The 15,247-nt window shown below is 49.1% G+C and overlaps 4 protein-coding genes across 11 annotated transcripts; 3 read left to right on the top strand and 1 right to left on the bottom strand.

Moving 5' to 3' along the window:
• Nucleotides 1–1,405: 1,405 nt before the first annotated feature.
• On the top strand, nt 1,406–3,810 carry LOC144090925 (low choriolytic enzyme). The gene is made up of 10 exons (XM_077622846.1): nt 1,406–1,524; nt 1,620–1,652; nt 1,717–1,770; nt 2,618–2,661; nt 2,727–2,796; nt 2,859–2,973; nt 3,070–3,242; nt 3,306–3,387; nt 3,447–3,568; nt 3,651–3,810. Exons 1-10 carry the CDS (start codon nt 1,455–1,457, stop codon nt 3,788–3,790), a joined length of 903 nt encoding a protein of 300 aa, XP_077478972.1. The 5' UTR covers nt 1,406–1,454; the 3' UTR covers nt 3,791–3,810.
• A 276-nt stretch (nt 3,811–4,086) lies between these two features.
• wdr45 (WD repeat domain 45) lies at nt 4,087–7,186 on the top strand. The gene is made up of 10 exons (XM_077622997.1): nt 4,087–4,343; nt 4,761–4,835; nt 4,899–5,003; nt 5,075–5,180; nt 5,241–5,335; nt 5,404–5,483; nt 6,007–6,215; nt 6,282–6,383; nt 6,445–6,590; nt 6,662–7,186. Exons 1-10 carry the CDS (start codon nt 4,295–4,297, stop codon nt 6,769–6,771), a joined length of 1,077 nt encoding a protein of 358 aa, XP_077479123.1. The 5' UTR covers nt 4,087–4,294; the 3' UTR covers nt 6,772–7,186.
• Nucleotides 7,187–7,251: 65 nt separating this feature from the next.
• On the bottom strand, nt 7,252–8,541 carry lage3 (L antigen family member 3). Its single transcript, XM_077622998.1, has 3 exons — nt 8,433–8,541; nt 7,691–7,819; nt 7,252–7,618 (listed from the first exon to the last, which is right to left on the bottom strand). The coding sequence occupies exons 1-3, from the start codon at nt 8,501–8,503 to the stop codon at nt 7,399–7,401; spliced, it is 420 nt and encodes a 139-aa protein (XP_077479124.1). The 5' UTR covers nt 8,504–8,541; the 3' UTR covers nt 7,252–7,398.
• On the top strand, nt 8,531–14,219 carry LOC144091021 (cGMP-dependent protein kinase 1-like). Of its 8 annotated transcripts, none has more exons than XM_077622993.1 (22): nt 8,531–8,595; nt 8,823–8,971; nt 9,235–9,428; nt 9,495–9,627; nt 10,529–10,595; nt 10,672–10,771; nt 10,924–11,037; nt 11,110–11,215; nt 11,688–11,751; nt 11,824–11,901; nt 11,984–12,078; nt 12,142–12,207; nt 12,289–12,363; nt 12,438–12,534; nt 12,604–12,743; nt 12,818–12,907; nt 12,965–13,106; nt 13,163–13,326; nt 13,405–13,527; nt 13,598–13,680; nt 13,747–13,813; nt 13,977–14,219. In XM_077622993.1, the coding sequence occupies exons 3-22, from the start codon at nt 9,245–9,247 to the stop codon at nt 14,137–14,139; spliced, it is 2,151 nt and encodes a 716-aa protein (XP_077479119.1). In that variant the 5' UTR covers nt 8,531–8,595; nt 8,823–8,971; nt 9,235–9,244; the 3' UTR covers nt 14,140–14,219. The 8 variants fall into 8 exon arrangements, with proteins under 8 accessions (XP_077479119.1, XP_077479118.1, XP_077479116.1 ...); XM_077622992.1 differs by having other exon boundaries at nt 8,541–8,739; XM_077622990.1 differs by having other exon boundaries at nt 8,541–8,739; nt 8,820–8,971.
• The last annotated feature ends 1,028 nt before the right edge of the window (nt 14,220–15,247 follow it).

Here is a 15,247-nt window from a genome sequence, read left to right as displayed (position 1 = left end):
CACGTTGAAATCATATGACGATTTTTCATTTTAAAACGCACGATGCGATTATTTCATAAAGCCAAGGCGAGGCGAAATGTTAGCAGCTAACGTGCTAGGAAAGGTAGCGACGAGCGCGCCGGGCATGTTAGCGGCTAACGACGGGACGGAAAGGGATATCCTGACGACATGTAAACAAGTACAAAGATACCACGATCTGGAGCCGACGTAAAAAATTTCAAGTTGGGGAATTGTTTGAAAAAAAAGCCTGCAGTAGCAAAGATTAGCCACTAGGGTTGGAGCGTTTTACAATGATGCAGATTTCCCTACAGATAGTTAGGTTTGTTTAATTCTATTATATGTTATTTCCCCTCAGATTTCCAGTCAACAATTTGATTATTTTTTAAAGATGTATATTTACAACCAAAAATATTTTGTATAAAGGATTTGGGCAATTTCTTTTAGAAAGTCATGATATATTGATCACATTATATTTGATTTCGGGCAATTTGATATCACAAAGTGGCATTGTTTACCAACAGCTACATTATTAGCAACTTGATCATTTTTATTATTAAATAAATCATTAATATATTCTAATTTTACAATGATGCAGATGACCTGTTTAAATTCTGATTCGCTTTGAATTGGGGCTGTATTGCTACATAAATAATGTACCAAGAGATTTTTTGGTTTAGCATAATCATGAATTGTAATCTTGCAAAAAAAAATAGCGAGAGGGCATGTTATTCCCAGACGCGTACCGCCAAAATACCCCAAATGTGGGCTTCACGAAGGCCAGGGAACCAAAATGGCGGCGCCTGATGGCTCAAAACCTAATTGGCGAATGCTAATAATGCGCTTTGAAGCCGCTAAGCTAAAGTCGACTTCAAAAAGTGGCGGTGGCGAGGAACTTTTAGAGTAGGCGGGGCCAGGTCCGCCGGCGAGCATGTGAACGGTGTCGTGCCAATACAAAAGGTCCGAGTGTGCGCGTCGCCGCGTCGTCTTTCTCCACGGACGCGGCGCATTAGCGATGAAGAGTCCCTCTTTTGGCCGGCGCGCACATGACGGCGGCCGCGGTCGCTCATCTGACTTTTTCCTTTCTTCCTTCCTTTCTGCTGATGAAGGACGGAGCGCCCTAAAAAAAGAAAGAGGAACTCAACAATTGACCTACTAATATCCACTCTTAAGCACTGACATAAACACACCAATAAACGCTTTCTGCATGGCATTTCGCGCTAGTAGCATAAACGTGCGCCACCTTGACGGTACGCCACTCTTTGTACGATCCACACAGTCCAAATAAAAGTCATTTTTAAGGCCTTGAGGGTTTTTTTTCTCCTTTTTTTGGGCCTACAAGAGTTGCATACATGTTTTTCCGGCCTCCATCCACCAAGTGGCTCCACAGGCTTAATTAGCACTGGGTCTTATTTAAGGAGGAGGCGGGAGCCAGGTGGTAGTAGCATCATCAGCTAATGAGCCACGCCGCCATGTTTCTGCTCCCGCTCATTGCCACGCTCCTCTGCTGGGATGTCCTCCGACCAGGTAAAGATGGCCGTCCTTACTCGCCGTTTTTTATGTCTTGAGCTGTTTTGGGTCTTTTCTTTTTGGCGATGACATACGTTGGCGTTTTGTTTCAGGGTGCTGCGCTCCGACTCTGGCACGGGACCAAGGTAACGTGAGCAAAAAGGTTAGCCGTTGGCCGCTATGTAGCAATTAATTGCTTTTCCAATGCAGACACGTTGGTCCAAGCGATGGAGTACATCAAGGAGAACCCGGAGACGCTAGCAGGCTAGTTAACCAGACTCTAATTCTTTTAAAAATTAGTCATTTCCTCATCCATAACACTTTTTTTCAACCAATCACATGAATGTGAAGGTTTTCCCTCTCCTGTGGGTCACTTCCTGTAGATCTCTGTTCATTTCCTATCCATTTTGTGGCATTTTTGGGTTATTTTCGTGTCGACTCATTAGCTGCCTTTGATGGTGCCTAGATGTCCAAATTTGATTGGATGGCATTGAAACATGAGAATTCCCAGCCACTCTGACCAGTTTAGATAAATTGGACATGGGTCATTGTCAATGGAGGGCTGAGTTCATATTGGGTCACTTTGGGGTACTTTACAAATCACTGTGCTGACTTTGGGTCAGTCATTGCACATGTTAGATCACGTGTCAAAGTGGTGGCCCGGGGGCCAAATCTAGCCCACTGCATCATTTCGTGTCGCCCGGGAAAGTAAATGATGAGTGCTGACTTTCTGTTTTAGGATCAAATTCAAATGAAGAGTATAGATGTATATTAGATTTCCTGATTTTCCCCCTTTTTAAATCAATAATTGTAACTTTTTAATCCATTTTTTCTGTGTTTTTAGTTCAAAAATCATTTTGTAAAATTAAAAAAAGCTAAAATAAACATTCAGGGCTTTTAATCCAGTTCTTTAAATCCATTTATTAAAAAAAACTATATTATATCTAAAATGGTCCGGCCCACATGAAATCGCATTGATGTTAACGTGGCCCGCGAACCAACCCGAGTCTGACACCCCTGTGTTAGGTCATTTTCTCCCATTTAAAAAAATAAATAAATAAAAATGTATAACTTTTTTTTTGGCTTTGTGGTGGGAAAAAAAAAATGACAGGCTTGATGGACGACGACGTGGCAGAGGGTGACATGCTGCTTCTGGTGAGTTCTGTCCGTCTTCATCTTGCGCTGAGAATGAGATTGACCCTTTCGCCCATTCCTCGCAGAGGGACCGCAATGCTGTGGACAAACGCTGGCCCTCAACCAGGATCCCGTATTGGATCGATCACTCGTTGGGTGCGAAAAGGGCGGTGGGGCCCAATGTCGGACCTCTGCCCCTAAATGGTAATTGTCTGCAGTTTCCCGCAAGGGTGACATCGAGATGGGGCTGAGGATTATCTCCATGCGAACGTGCGTTTCCTTCCATGAGCGCACCCACGAGCCAGACTTCATCTTCTTCAAGAGGGGGTTTGGGTGAGAGACTCGGCTGGTCGCGAGCCATTAGTTTTGACGTTTTAGCAATGTCGCGTATCTGGTTTTAGCCCCGTTTTGACTGTTAGCCTCGTGCAGGTGCGCGTCCTACGTGGGCTTCATTGGCGGTGAGCAGGACATCCACGTGGACACCACCTGCCAGGTGGGCAACATCATCCACGAGGTCCTCCACGCGCTGGGCTTCTACCACGAGCACACACGGAGCGACCGTGGCAAACACATCACCATCGTGCAAGAGAACATCATGAAAGGTGCGGCGCGCTTGATGCGTTTTGGCGAATGCGTTGCTAAGAATAGCGTCTATCCCATTCTAGGCCATAAAAAGAACTTCCGCATGCAAATGGGGGAAACCTTCGACCTCCCGTACGACTTGCCCTCCATCATGCACTACGGCAGGTAAGCCCGGTTGGCGCCGTTGCCTGAACGCCGCAACTAACGCGGCCATTGCGTGCCAGCACCTTCTTCTCGACCAATGGGAATCCCACCATCGTGGCAAGAGTTAAGAACAAGCAGATGGGCCAGCGCGTGGCCATGACACCCATCGACGTCCAAAGAATTCGTATGCTCTATGAATGCGGTAGGCTTTTTTTTTCTGGTTCTTTTCTTTGGAGATGATGCCGGACGCTGATCCTTAACATGTTCTCTGCTGTCTTTGTCAGATCGAGTGGACAGACTCCAAAACCTTTACTGGTTGCACCCTGGGGACGTGTTCATGCCCAACTTGGATACAAGAGGGGCAAGCAATAGCTCGCTGTCAAATGGCCCCAGAAACGTCACTTCCATGGAAGCCCATGTTTGAATAAAATCCGAAAATGGTGATTTTTGTCTCTGGGTTGCATCATTTGTGGGTTTATAGGCTGGTGACATTTTTAATGTTGTTGCATATGTGCCTGAGGAACAAACGAGTGACTTATGGAGGTTCAAACTGATAAAATGCAGATTTCTGGAACATTTTGTATGTTTTTTTTTTAATTGATATTTTTCTTTTTTGACCTAATGCGAGACTTGGACCGTTATTTTAAAAACACCGGCTGCCATACCCTCCTGTACGGTAGTTGGCAGTAGACACCTCATAGATGCTAGCAATGTGCCATATATTCAAAGAAAAACAATGTGACGTCACTTCGTGAGCAAAACAAAGCGTCCCGTGGCGTCGTCTTGTTATCCAACTCTCAACAAGAAGACGGCAAGGTGTTATATTTGCGGCTTTATTCGCCTTTTCATCCGTTTTGATGCAGACAAGCTAAATCATTCTAGTCAAGTTTAGCTTTGCGAGCGGCTAGTTAGTCGACACAATTGCGACATGTCCAAACAGAGAGGAGTCAACAGCCTGCAGTTCAACCAGGACCACAGTAAGTTAACTACTTAACCCTTCATTAAAAGCCCATTCCGTTGTCATATTGCGTGTGGCCCGGAGAGAAGGTTTTCTAGCGGAGGCTTGATATTTTTGGAAACAAACGTAACTCATGCCAACAAACATTTTTGCCTGACATTTTCAGCGACGAATGGGCTGTATTCGCGTCCCACCAAAGCCTAATGTGATTGGCTGATGTGTGAAAAGAGGCGGGACAACTTGTTTATGGGAATGTAAACAGTCGTGTCTGCATTATGATTAATCAATGAGACAATTCTTGTGCCCGCAAAACGTTTGCTTGAGGGCTAATGTGCTCTAATTAGGTAAAAGAATAAAAAATAAATGTAAATACAGTTTCAATAAGCCCCCTGCTGAATTTTGCTAAGAAATAGATTAAGAAAAATACATTTTGCAGGTTGTTTCTGCTGCTCCATGGAGTCGGGGGTTAGGATCTACAACGTGGAGCCGCTGATGGAGAAAGGCCACCTGGGTGAGTGCCCAACGTGCCGGTCGGTGAGCAGGCCGCTGACCGCTCGCGCCATCTCTTGGGCAGATCACGAGCAGGTGGGCAGCGTGGCGTCCTGCTCCATGCTGCATCGCTCCAACCTGCTGGCTTTGGTGGGGGGTGGCGTCAATCCCAAGTTCTCCGACATTTCAGGTGAGGGAATTTTGACAGTGACGCGGATGCGGACGTTGATGTTGACGCCCACGCCGTCTGGCTGGCCTTAGTGCTGATCTGGGATGACGCGCGGGAGAGTCGGGAGGCCAAAGACAAGCTGGCGCTGGAGTTCACCTTCACCAAGCCCGTCCTGGCCGTCCGCATGCGACACGACAAGTGAGACGCGGCACGCGCCGTCTTTTCCCGCCCGCCTCCTAATGGAAGGCGTCTTGGCAGAATCGTCATCGTGTTGAAGAACAGAATCTACGTTTACTCCTTTCCCGACAAACCGCAGAAGCTGTTTGAGTTCGACACGCGAGACAACCCCAAAGGTCCCCCCGGTCGACCCGCCCCGCCCCGTCCCGAGCGGGGCCCCGCCTCTAACGGCCTTTTCCCGCAGGTCTGTGCGACTTGTGCCCCAGCGTGGACAAGCAACTGCTGCTCTTCCCAGGACACAAGTGCGGAAGTCTGCAGCTGGCGGTGAGTTATGGGGGGACGTATGTTGGACGGTACACGGTCGATTGGTCGCCCGGAAGGTAAGTGATAATTACCATTTAAATCGTTGCTCAAATTCCCTAAATACAAACTGCGAATTACTATTTAGTCATACTTAATGCTCTATTAATTATTAGGCTAAAGAAAAGCTCCACATTTCCCGGACTTTTATTGTTTTTTGTGGGAGAACTTGCTGAGACCCTGACTGACGTCGCTTCTTAAAGGGACAACGCATGTAGAATACAAACTCTTCTACACTCACACGTCGGCTCAGTGAAACTGCTCATGGCCATTGTTGGCTTTTATTCACGCGTAGACCGTGTTGTTTTACCTTGTTTTGTTGACGGACTTTTGGTCGCCGGACTTTTGGTCGCCGGACTTTTGGTCGCCGGATGTTTGGTCTCCGGTTGTTTGGGTCCGGGCGACCAAACGTCCGCGACCAAAAGTCCGGCGACCAAACGTCCGCACACGTGTTGTACACCCCTAAAAAAAGCTCTGTTCCCCTTAGGATCTGTCCAACACCAAACCGGGAACGTCGTCGGCGCCGTTCACCATCAACGCACATCAGAGCGAGATCGCCTGCGTGGCGCTCAACCAGCCGGGCAGCGTGGCCGCCTCGGCCTCGCGCAAGGGGACGCTCATCCGACTCTTCGACACCATCAGCCGCGACAAACTGGTGGAACTGCGGCGAGGCACCGACCCGGCCACCCTCTACTGGTAAGCTGCCGCCCCCCTCGCCTTCGCCGCCCTCTCCGCTCACGTGTTCTACTTCCCCGAGCGCAGCATCAACTTCAGTCACGACTCGTCCTTCTTGTGCGCGTCCAGCGACAAAGGGACGGTCCACATCTTTGCCCTGAAAGACACCAAACTCAACCGGCGTTCGGCGTAAGAGCGCGACGGTCCCCTGCGTTTTGCCCCGCCTTGACCGCGCCTCTTTGTGCGTCAGGTTGGCGCGCGTGGGAAAGGTGGGCCCCGTGATCGGTCAGTACGTGGACAGCCAGTGGTCGCTGGCCAGCTTCACCGTGCCCGCCGAGTGCGCCTGCATCTGCGCCTTCGGGAAGAACACGTCTAAGAACGTCAACTCCGTCATCGGTGAGAAACGCCCGCCGTCGCCACGCTTCCCGAGCCGCGCCCCGGCTCACCTTCGCCGCGCCGCCCCGCAGCCATCTGCGTGGACGGGACCTTCCACAAGTACGTCTTCACGCCCGACGGCAACTGCAATCGAGAGGCCTTTGACGTCTACTTGGACATTTGCGACGACGACGACTTCTGAGTCACGGGGATGTTTCGGTCGTCGGTGGATACGGACAAAATGGTCACCGCTCGCCGTAAAAATGACAGGATCGTTTTGATTTCACGTGAAAAAAATGCGTGGAGCCGGAGAATCGTCATGCAACGGCGCCGGCTTTTGAAACGTCAGACGGTTTGATTAATGGCGGCCGATCTAAAAAAAAAATTCCCCAGGACATTTGGGGGAATATGACATGTTTGAATGTGGAATTTGTTTTGTTCGTTTCAAGTTGAAGCTTTCAGAATACAAATCCTGCTTTGGCAGGAATTCAACATACAAGCATATAAAGTGTTGATAAGTATAATCATGTTTTTTTTTTCCATTTTCTTTGTCAAAAAAATGCTCAATTCCATTTCTTAAAGGTCACACGAGATGGTAATAAAATGCATTGCCTTGATTTGGGAGTTGAATTTTCTCGAGTTAGCCCATACAAGTAGTTGTTTGTAAAAGAAAAAAACAATCTTCCAAAATCAGTTTTTTATTAAAAAAATAATGTTATTTTACAAAAACATCAGGTCAAAGAAAAAGCTGTTTAAAGATGTGTGATTTCACGAGTGGTAACTTATGGCAGCATTTTGCCTTTGTCATATTTTCATTTTTGCTGGTTTGTCAAATCCGTTTGTCCACTTTCAAATGCGTCGTCAGGCCGTCGTTAGGCGGAGCGCCATCGGCACGAGCGAGTCCGACATCGCCATCCACGCCCTTCCCTTGCTCGCTTTCCGGTTCCTCGGTGGAAAACATGATCATGGTCTCCAGCACCAGGTCCAAGTGCTCCAGGAAGGAGTTGACAGCAACGCGCAGGGTGCGAGCGATGTCGGCGCTCCACCTCCTGAAAGACAGTAGGCGGAGGTCATCGCCTGGCGCGGAATGCACGCCAGGCCGAGCCGGCGGGGTTCCTCACGCCGTCAAAACGGTCCCGTGGAGCTCCAGCTGGTGGTGCGTGCTACTTCGTCGAGGCTGGCGGTCGGCGCCGAGCGAGCGCAGGGCGATGGTGGCCTCTCGCACCGACGGGAAGGGCACGTTCAGGGAGCTTGCCGACGACCCATGTCAAGGAAACTTGACCTTTTGCTAACTCCACCCCCAAAATGACAAAGACCAATCACGGCCTAGCAACCGTTGTTAAGTGACAAACTTGTATTCAGCCTGATTTTCCAGTTTACTCAATTTGGCCAAAATGACAATAACACCTTATGTTTTTAAACTCCTTCCACTCGGTGACATTCGGACAATGTATCAGGAATTAAACTAAAACACGCCAAAGTATTTAGAGGCCATGAAAGGGTCAAATAAGACGAAATAAAAACGAAAATAGTACAGCACGTTTATCCCATGTGCGCATGCGTGCGCAAACGGACTGGGGATTGGCACAACGTCCAGGAGGAAATTTCAAACAAATAAAAGACACTTTTGAACTCCTGATTGGTGTTTTTTCCCGATTTAATCAACACCTGGCAAATGGAAGAGACTTTTTAAAGCACGTCCGTTTTTCAAGCTTGAACGACGCCTCCCTCGTGCGTTGGTTAAGCTACTTATGTGGTAGTTGAACACGGGAAGAAAACTCTATAAACGCCGCATTCTCAGCTAAAAGTCAAATGGTACTCTTCAAGATAATTGTGGAGATTGAATGCAAAGGCAAAGGATACAAGTGCAGTCGGTCGGATGGCTTGTCGCTTTGCGGCGCCGCCATGTTGCTGCTTCCGGGTGGGCGGGGCATTGGGGCATTTTCTGCGCATGTGCACCTCTTCAATCATCTTCAAAGTGAAACCTGGTGATACCAAATGCATCAAATTGCTTACTTTATGATAGGTATATGGACATAATGTTTTTCCATTTTTACTCAGTTACTCAATTAAATACTCAAAACTATGCGAAATGTGTGAAATATGTTTATTACACTGACCATTTATATAAAAAGAGAACTGCATCTCACCATACTTCTTCAATCCAAATGTAAACTATTTATGTATGTATGTTCCAGGCTATATTCTTCGCACAACTAAAGTGAAAGTTGATGCTTTGTGTATTTGAAGCAGACTCCACTTGGATTCTGAAGAGTTGCTGTCATAGGCAGCTGCATGTGTATACGTACGATTGGACGCGTGGAAATTCGCCTGCTCCCGATCGTCTTGTTTTTCATCAACGTTTGAACAGCTTGAGGAAGTTACTGACGTTGTCAGCCGAGGTAAGGCTGCTCTATGTGCCTCTTTCGAAATTTAACAACTAAATCACGTGTCAAAGTGGCGGCCCGGGGGCCAAATCTGGCTTGCGGACCCCTTCGGATGACGGGGGCCCATCCAGACGACTGGGATAGCAGTTGCTAACAAGATTTTAGCACTTTTATGCTAGATTATAGGACTGCATAGCATCTTACTTTTGTTCTATATAGATCGAGCACTGCAATCGATAATCCAAGCACGTTTGTATTTTGTCCCTTTCCATCGCCAGGGGCGTGTCGATGGCAGCGCCAAAGCCGGGCGGTGGCCTGCTGCGCGACCTGCAGGTGGCGCTGCAGCTGAAGATCCAGGAGCTGATTGAGCGAGACGCACTGATCGACGAGCTGGAGTTGGAACTGGACGCCAAAGACCTGCTGATTGGACGTCTGCGGACCGAGCTGGAGCGCCGTTGCGGCGCCGTTCTAGGTGTGTGCTCTCGGGGTCACACGGATTTAAAGATAGCAACTCAAAATGCGTTTTGGTATCCCGCAGGTGGCGCTCCGGAAACGACGTCGCCGGATGAGCCCCAGCGCACCAAGAGATTGGCCATCTCGGCGGAACCCAGCGCCGTGGACCCGGCCCGGCTGACTGACGTCACGCTCACCAGCTACCGCAAGAGCAAAGAGTGAGGAAATGCGCTTCCTTTTGGACGGAATGTCATTTTGATAGCAAAGAGTTGTTTCCAATGCTCTTGTGTTTTATCAAAGACCCCTCACAGCTTGTTGTCGTGTTCTTTCCAATGGGCTCGTGTTTTAACAAAGACCCCACGGCTCGTAGTGTTCTTTCCAATGGCCTCATGTTTTATCAAAGACCCCCACAGCTTGTTGTCGTGTTGTATCAAAGACCCCACAGCTTGTTATGTACTTTCCAATTGGCTCGTGTTTTATCAAAGACCCCATGGCTCGTAGTGTTCTTTCCAATGGTCTCGTGTTTTATCAAAGACCCCCACAGCTTGTTGTCGTGTTGTATCAAAGACACCCACAGCTTGTTGTCGTGTTGTATCAAAGACACCCACAGCTTGTTGTCGTGTTGTATCAAAGACACCCACTGCTTGTTGGTGTGTTGTATCAAAGACCCCCACAGCTTGTTGCCGTGTTGTATCAAAGACCCCCACAGCTTGTTGTCGTGTTGTATCAAAGACACCCACTGCTTGTTGGCGTGTTGTATCAAAGACCCCCACAGCTTATTGTCGTGTTGTATCAAAGACCCCCACAGCTTGTTGTCGTGTTGTATCAAAGACCCCCACAGCCTGTTGGCATGTTCTTTCCAATGGGCTCGTGTTTTATCAAAGACCCCACGGCTCGTAGTGTTCTTTCCAATGGCCTCATGTTTTATCAAAGACCCCCACGGCTTGTTGTCGTGTTGTATCAAAGACCCCACAGCTCGGTGTAGTGGTGAGGGAGTGACAAAATCCTAAATAGCAGTCTTTAAACTCCTACTATTATATATATTTTTAAAAGTGATTGAAGAGTATTAAGACTCGCACAGATTCATAAACTTTGCATGGCTTTTGTACTGGTGTGCAGGTCCAGTGAGCTGATCCAGAGGGCGCTGATGGATAACGACTTCATGAAGCACCTGGAACAAGGACAGGTGAGAAGGAACGTGGCGCCCCGTCCGCCGTTGGTCGCACGCCAAGGCTGACGTGCGGGTCGTTCCCCGGGTCCAGATCTCCACCATCTTGGACTGCATGCGTCCCGCCGTCCTGGACAAAGGCTGCCGCGTCATCAAAGAGGGCGACGAGGGCTCCAGCGTCTATGTCCTCGAGGGTGAGATGCGAGGTCTCAAAGCCATCATTGCCAAATGATGGCTCGGGAAAATACAGCGGGAGAATTGAGATCTATAAATCGAGCCCGCTACTTTTTAGGGGTTGTGTGAATATCACTGATTGGTTGCTCACAAAACCCCTTTGTGTCATCAGAGGGCACGGTGGAGGTCAGCAAGGAGGGCAAGAAGCTGTGCATCATCGAATCCGGGAAGGTCTTTGGAGAGCTGGCTATTCTCTACAACTGCACCCGCACGGCCACGGTGACCGGTACGCACCCGCAAATAACCTACGAGCAATTCCATGGCGGGTTAGTCCGATGGTGACTAAGCGTTTGCGTAGCGCTAACCGACATCAAGCTGTGGGCCATTGACCGTCAGGGCTTCCAAACCATCATGATGCGGACCGGCCTCATCAAACATTCGCAGTATACCGACTTCCTGAGAAGGTAACCGTCCAATCACGTGTCAGGGAAACTCATACCCACAGAACCCAAAGAAAAAATATTTGGGTTGTCCCCCTCTTCTGACCTGCCAGTCTGGTTTTCAATTTCCTTGGACATGTTGGAAATGAGGCGGCCCGGCGGCCGAGTGATCTCTCTGGGCTTGTGTGGGTTTTCTTTGGGTACTCCCACATTCCAAAAACTTGCATGCTAGGCTAGCTGGTTGAACACTCTAAATTCCCCCTAGCTATGATTGGTTGTCCTTCTTGTTGTGTCCTGCAATTGGCTGGGGGTGCCTGAAATCAGCTGGGATAGGCTCTAGCACCCCCCACGACCCTTGTGGGGATAAGCGGTTCAGAAAATGAATGAACGAATGTTGAAATGATTGGCTATTGTCACATACTCGTCCAAATGTTGTTTTCGCGTTGAAATATGAGCGTAACCTTCACACGAGCCGTGGCTCCGCCCCCCCGATTAGCGTGCCGTCCTTCCAAGCCCTTCCTGAAGATGTTCTCAGCAAGCTGGCTGACGTTCTAGAGGAGGTGAGAGAGCACCCGTCAAATGTCAATCAAAAGTACGCCCGTCCACTCACGCGGCCTCTTTCTTCATCAAAGATGCACTACAACGACGGCGATTACATCATCCGGCAGGGCGCCACGGGGGACACCTTCTTCATCGTCAGCGAAGGTCAGGTGAGGAGTAAAGGGGGCGTGTCCCCACCTCCCGGTCGAATTTGAAGAAATCCCGGAAAATGCTCAAAGCGTGGCCACGCAGGTGATGTTGTCGCAACAAAGCGAATCCAGCGGCGAGCAGGCGCCGTCCAAGACGCTGTCCAAGGGCGACTGGTTCGGCGAGCAGGCGCTGAAAGGGTGAGAGGTGCGGCGTGGCCCGGAAACGCCCACTCACGTTTTACCGCCGCCCGCCTTTCGTAGGGAAGACGTGCGCACGGCCAGCGTGACGGCCGTGGGCGCCGTCACGTGTCTGGTGGTGGACAGAGAGTGAGTAGCCTCGTTGACAATCGGACAACCGGAAGTGTCCGACTGGAGACCAATCGAATCTCCGTGGCTTTCGCTCCTGAGGTCCTTCAAGCAGCTGATCGGCGGACTGGAGGAAGTCAACGACCAGCAGAGCGACGACGACGACTCGAGAGCCAAGTGAGCGGCGAGGGCGCCCGGCGAATTGACGGAAAGGAACGTACGAGCTAACCACGTTTGAACGCGGAGAGCAGACGTCTGGCGGACGACGACTTCTTCTCCAGAGTGACGCTGGACGACTTCGACGTGGTCTGCACCTTGGGCATGGGGGGCTTCAGCCGCGTGGAGCTGGTAGGCCGGTCGCCGAGTCCGGGGAAGCCCGCGGTTATGTTGACTGGCGGGCGTCGCACGTCCTTACAGGTGAGGTTGAAGAGCGACGGCGGGCGCTCCTTCGCCCTCAAGGTCTTGAAGAAGCGCCACATCCTGGACACCAGGCAGCAGGGACACATCATGTCGGAACGACGGATCATGATGGAGCTCCACAGCCCGTTTGTCATCAGGTCGCTCACGGTTTCTCCGTCTGACCCGCTAATTGGGAATGACGGGATTCTTGGATGCCATTGGCCGCCTGCAGGTTGTATCGGACCTTCCGGGACCCCAAATACTTGTACATGCTGTTGGAGGTTTGTCTCGGCGGCGAGTTGTGGACGCTTCTCCGAGACAGGTGAGCGCTCGCCGCGGATGTCCCGACGCGATGTTTATGCGTCCGACCGACGGTCAGGGGCTCCTTTGACGACGCCACCACGCGGTTCTACGTGGCGTGCGTGGTGGAGGCCTTGGCGGAACTCCACTGCAAGGGGATCATCTACCGCGACCTCAAGCCGGAGAACATCATCCTGGACCACCGAGGCTACGCCAAGCTGGTGAGTCTCCGGCGGCGGAAGCCGGGTTCGGCGCTGACGGGAAGCGCCGCCGTCAGGTGGACTTTGGCTTCGCCAAGAAGGTGGGCCTGGGCAAGAAGACCTGGACCTTCTGCGGGACCCCCGAGTACGTGGCCCCGGAGATCATCCTCAACAAAGGTCACGACAGCTCGGCCGATTGCTGGTCGCTGGGGATCCTGATCTTCGAGCTCCTCAGCGGAAGGTCGGCGAGGCGCCGTCGACCGAGTTCGCGGCGAGCGAGCGCTCGGGCTTGACGGCCTCCCGCGCGGGGTTCCCGCAGTCCGCCGTTTTCCGGTTCCGACCCCATGAAGACCTACAACGTCATCCTGAGGGGCATCGACATGGTGGAGTTCCCCAAAAAAATTAACAAGAGCGCCACCAACCTCATCAAGAGATTCTGCAGGTGCGCTTTTAAAAAAAAAACGTGACCAAATTCCAAAAGAGACTCGAACGTGGAACTTTTTTCGTGATAGCCGCTCGCCATCCCTTTCAGGGACAACCCATCGGAGCGTCTGGGGAACCAGAAGAACGGCGTCAGGGACATCCAGAAGCACAAGTGAGGACGCCGTCTTCCCCGCGTCACGCCGCTCACGACCTTAGCTCCTCCCCTTCCTCCGCTCAGGTGGTTCGAGGGCTTCAACTGGGACGGCCTGCGCCAAGGAACCGTGGAGTCTCCCTTCACGCCGACGGTGAGCGCCGCCGTTTCCTAGATGGCAGCCAACGGTCCGTCAGTTTTTGGTTCTAGGCGGACTGTGGATTTCACGGGGTCGTCCATCCCTGTTGACATTATCGTTAGCATCCGAGCGCGGGTTTGACGCCGCCGTCCCAAATTGCATGTGCTTTCGCCGCCAGGTGGAGGGCCCACTGGACAACAGGAACTTTGACGACTTTCCCGCGGACCAAGAAGATCCGCCCCCGGATGACGAGTCGGGCTGGGACCAGGAGTTCTGACCACCATTTTGGATTTTTTTTTAAAATTGAATTGAATGCTTTTATTGTCATGATACAATTATAATGAGATGTAAAGCTTTACCATCAAGTGCACAAATAACAACAACAAACAGACAGACAAATCAATAACCAATAAATAACATCAATAAATAATCCACAAATAATAACAATAAATAAATGTAATCAATAAATAAGTATTCATTCATTTATTCATTTCTGAACTGCTTTATCCTCGCATGGGGTGCTGGAGCCTATCCCAGCTGACTTCAGGCCAGAAGCAGGGGACACCCTGAATCAGTGACCAGCCAATCACAGGGCACGAGGAGACAAACAACAGCAATTTCAAATGTTCAATTAGGTTAGCATGCATATTTTGGGGATGTACCCAGAGAAAACCCACGCAGGCCAGGAGAGAACATGCAAACTCCACACAGGTGGACTGACCTGGATTCGACCCCAGGACCCCAGCGCTGTGAGGCCGACGCCCTAACCACTCAAGCCACCGGACCGAGACAGACAAACAAATAATCAATAAACAATAACAATAAACGAATAATCAATAAATAATAACAATGAATAAATTAACAACGTACAATAACAATAAATAAACAAATAATCAATAAATAGTAACAATAAACAAATAATCAATAAATAGCAACAATAAACAAATAATCAATAAATAGTAACAATAAACCAATAATCAACAAACTATAACAATAAACGAATAATCAATAAATAATAACAATGAATAAATTAACAACGTACAATAACAATAAATAAACAAATAATCAATAAATAGTAACAATAAACAAATAATCAATAAATAGCAACAATAAACAAATAATCAATAAATAGTAACAATAAACCAATAATCAACAAACTATAAATTACCAATAAATAACGATAAATAAACAAATAATCAATAAATAATGACAATAAATATACAAATAATTAATAAATACGTAATGAATAAATAAATAAATAAATAAATAGAAGTAGTAAATGAGTAGTTATTTCTTTTTTTTGTTTTTTTATTACAATTTTTGTATTCTATGGGGCTCACTGAAACATTGACGGACCTTTAATGACAATAAAAAATTAAAATACAATAAAACTAAAGTAAAAGGCAGGGCTGATTGGTAGCAGGTTCGCAATGAGGAAGAGAAATCGCA

This window comes from Stigmatopora argus, chromosome 16 (genome assembly GCF_051989625.1).
Source record: "Stigmatopora argus isolate UIUO_Sarg chromosome 16, RoL_Sarg_1.0, whole genome shotgun sequence".
Lineage (NCBI taxonomy): Eukaryota > Metazoa > Chordata > Actinopteri > Syngnathiformes > Syngnathidae > Stigmatopora > Stigmatopora argus.
Note: the sequence above shows the minus strand (reverse complement) of the source record. Positions and strands in the feature narration are given on the sequence as shown.

Coding starts and splice junctions, on each gene's coding strand:
- LOC144090925 (XM_077622846.1), top strand. CDS start 1,455: ATGAGCCACGCCGCCATGTTTCTGCTCCCGCTCATTGCCACGCTCCTC. Junction 3,243..3,305: donor GCAAGAGAACATCATGAAAG/GTGCGGCGCGCT, acceptor ATCCCATTCTAG/GCCATAAAAAGAACTTCCGC. Junction 3,388..3,446: donor TCCATCATGCACTACGGCAG/GTAAGCCCGGTT, acceptor ATTGCGTGCCAG/CACCTTCTTCTCGACCAATG.
- wdr45 (XM_077622997.1), top strand. CDS start 4,295: ATGTCCAAACAGAGAGGAGTCAACAGCCTGCAGTTCAACCAGGACCAC. Junction 5,484..6,006: donor GCGGAAGTCTGCAGCTGGCG/GTGAGTTATGGG, acceptor TGTTCCCCTTAG/GATCTGTCCAACACCAAACC. Junction 6,591..6,661: donor GAACGTCAACTCCGTCATCG/GTGAGAAACGCC, acceptor GCCGCCCCGCAG/CCATCTGCGTGGACGGGACC.
- lage3 (XM_077622998.1), bottom strand. CDS start 8,503: ATGCCCCGCCCACCCGGAAGCAGCAACATGGCGGCGCCGCAAAGCGAC. Junction 7,820..8,432: donor CCATCCGACCGACTGCACTT/GTATCCTTTGCC, acceptor GTCGTCGGCAAG/CTCCCTGAACGTGCCCTTCC. Junction 7,619..7,690: donor CACGGGACCGTTTTGACGGC/GTGAGGAACCCC, acceptor ACTGTCTTTCAG/GAGGTGGAGCGCCGACATCG.
- LOC144091021 (XM_077622993.1), top strand. CDS start 9,245: ATGGCAGCGCCAAAGCCGGGCGGTGGCCTGCTGCGCGACCTGCAGGTG. Junction 9,429..9,494: donor CCGTTGCGGCGCCGTTCTAG/GTGTGTGCTCTC, acceptor GGTATCCCGCAG/GTGGCGCTCCGGAAACGACG. Junction 13,528..13,597: donor CTCATCAAGAGATTCTGCAG/GTGCGCTTTTAA, acceptor TTTTCGTGATAG/CCGCTCGCCATCCCTTTCAG.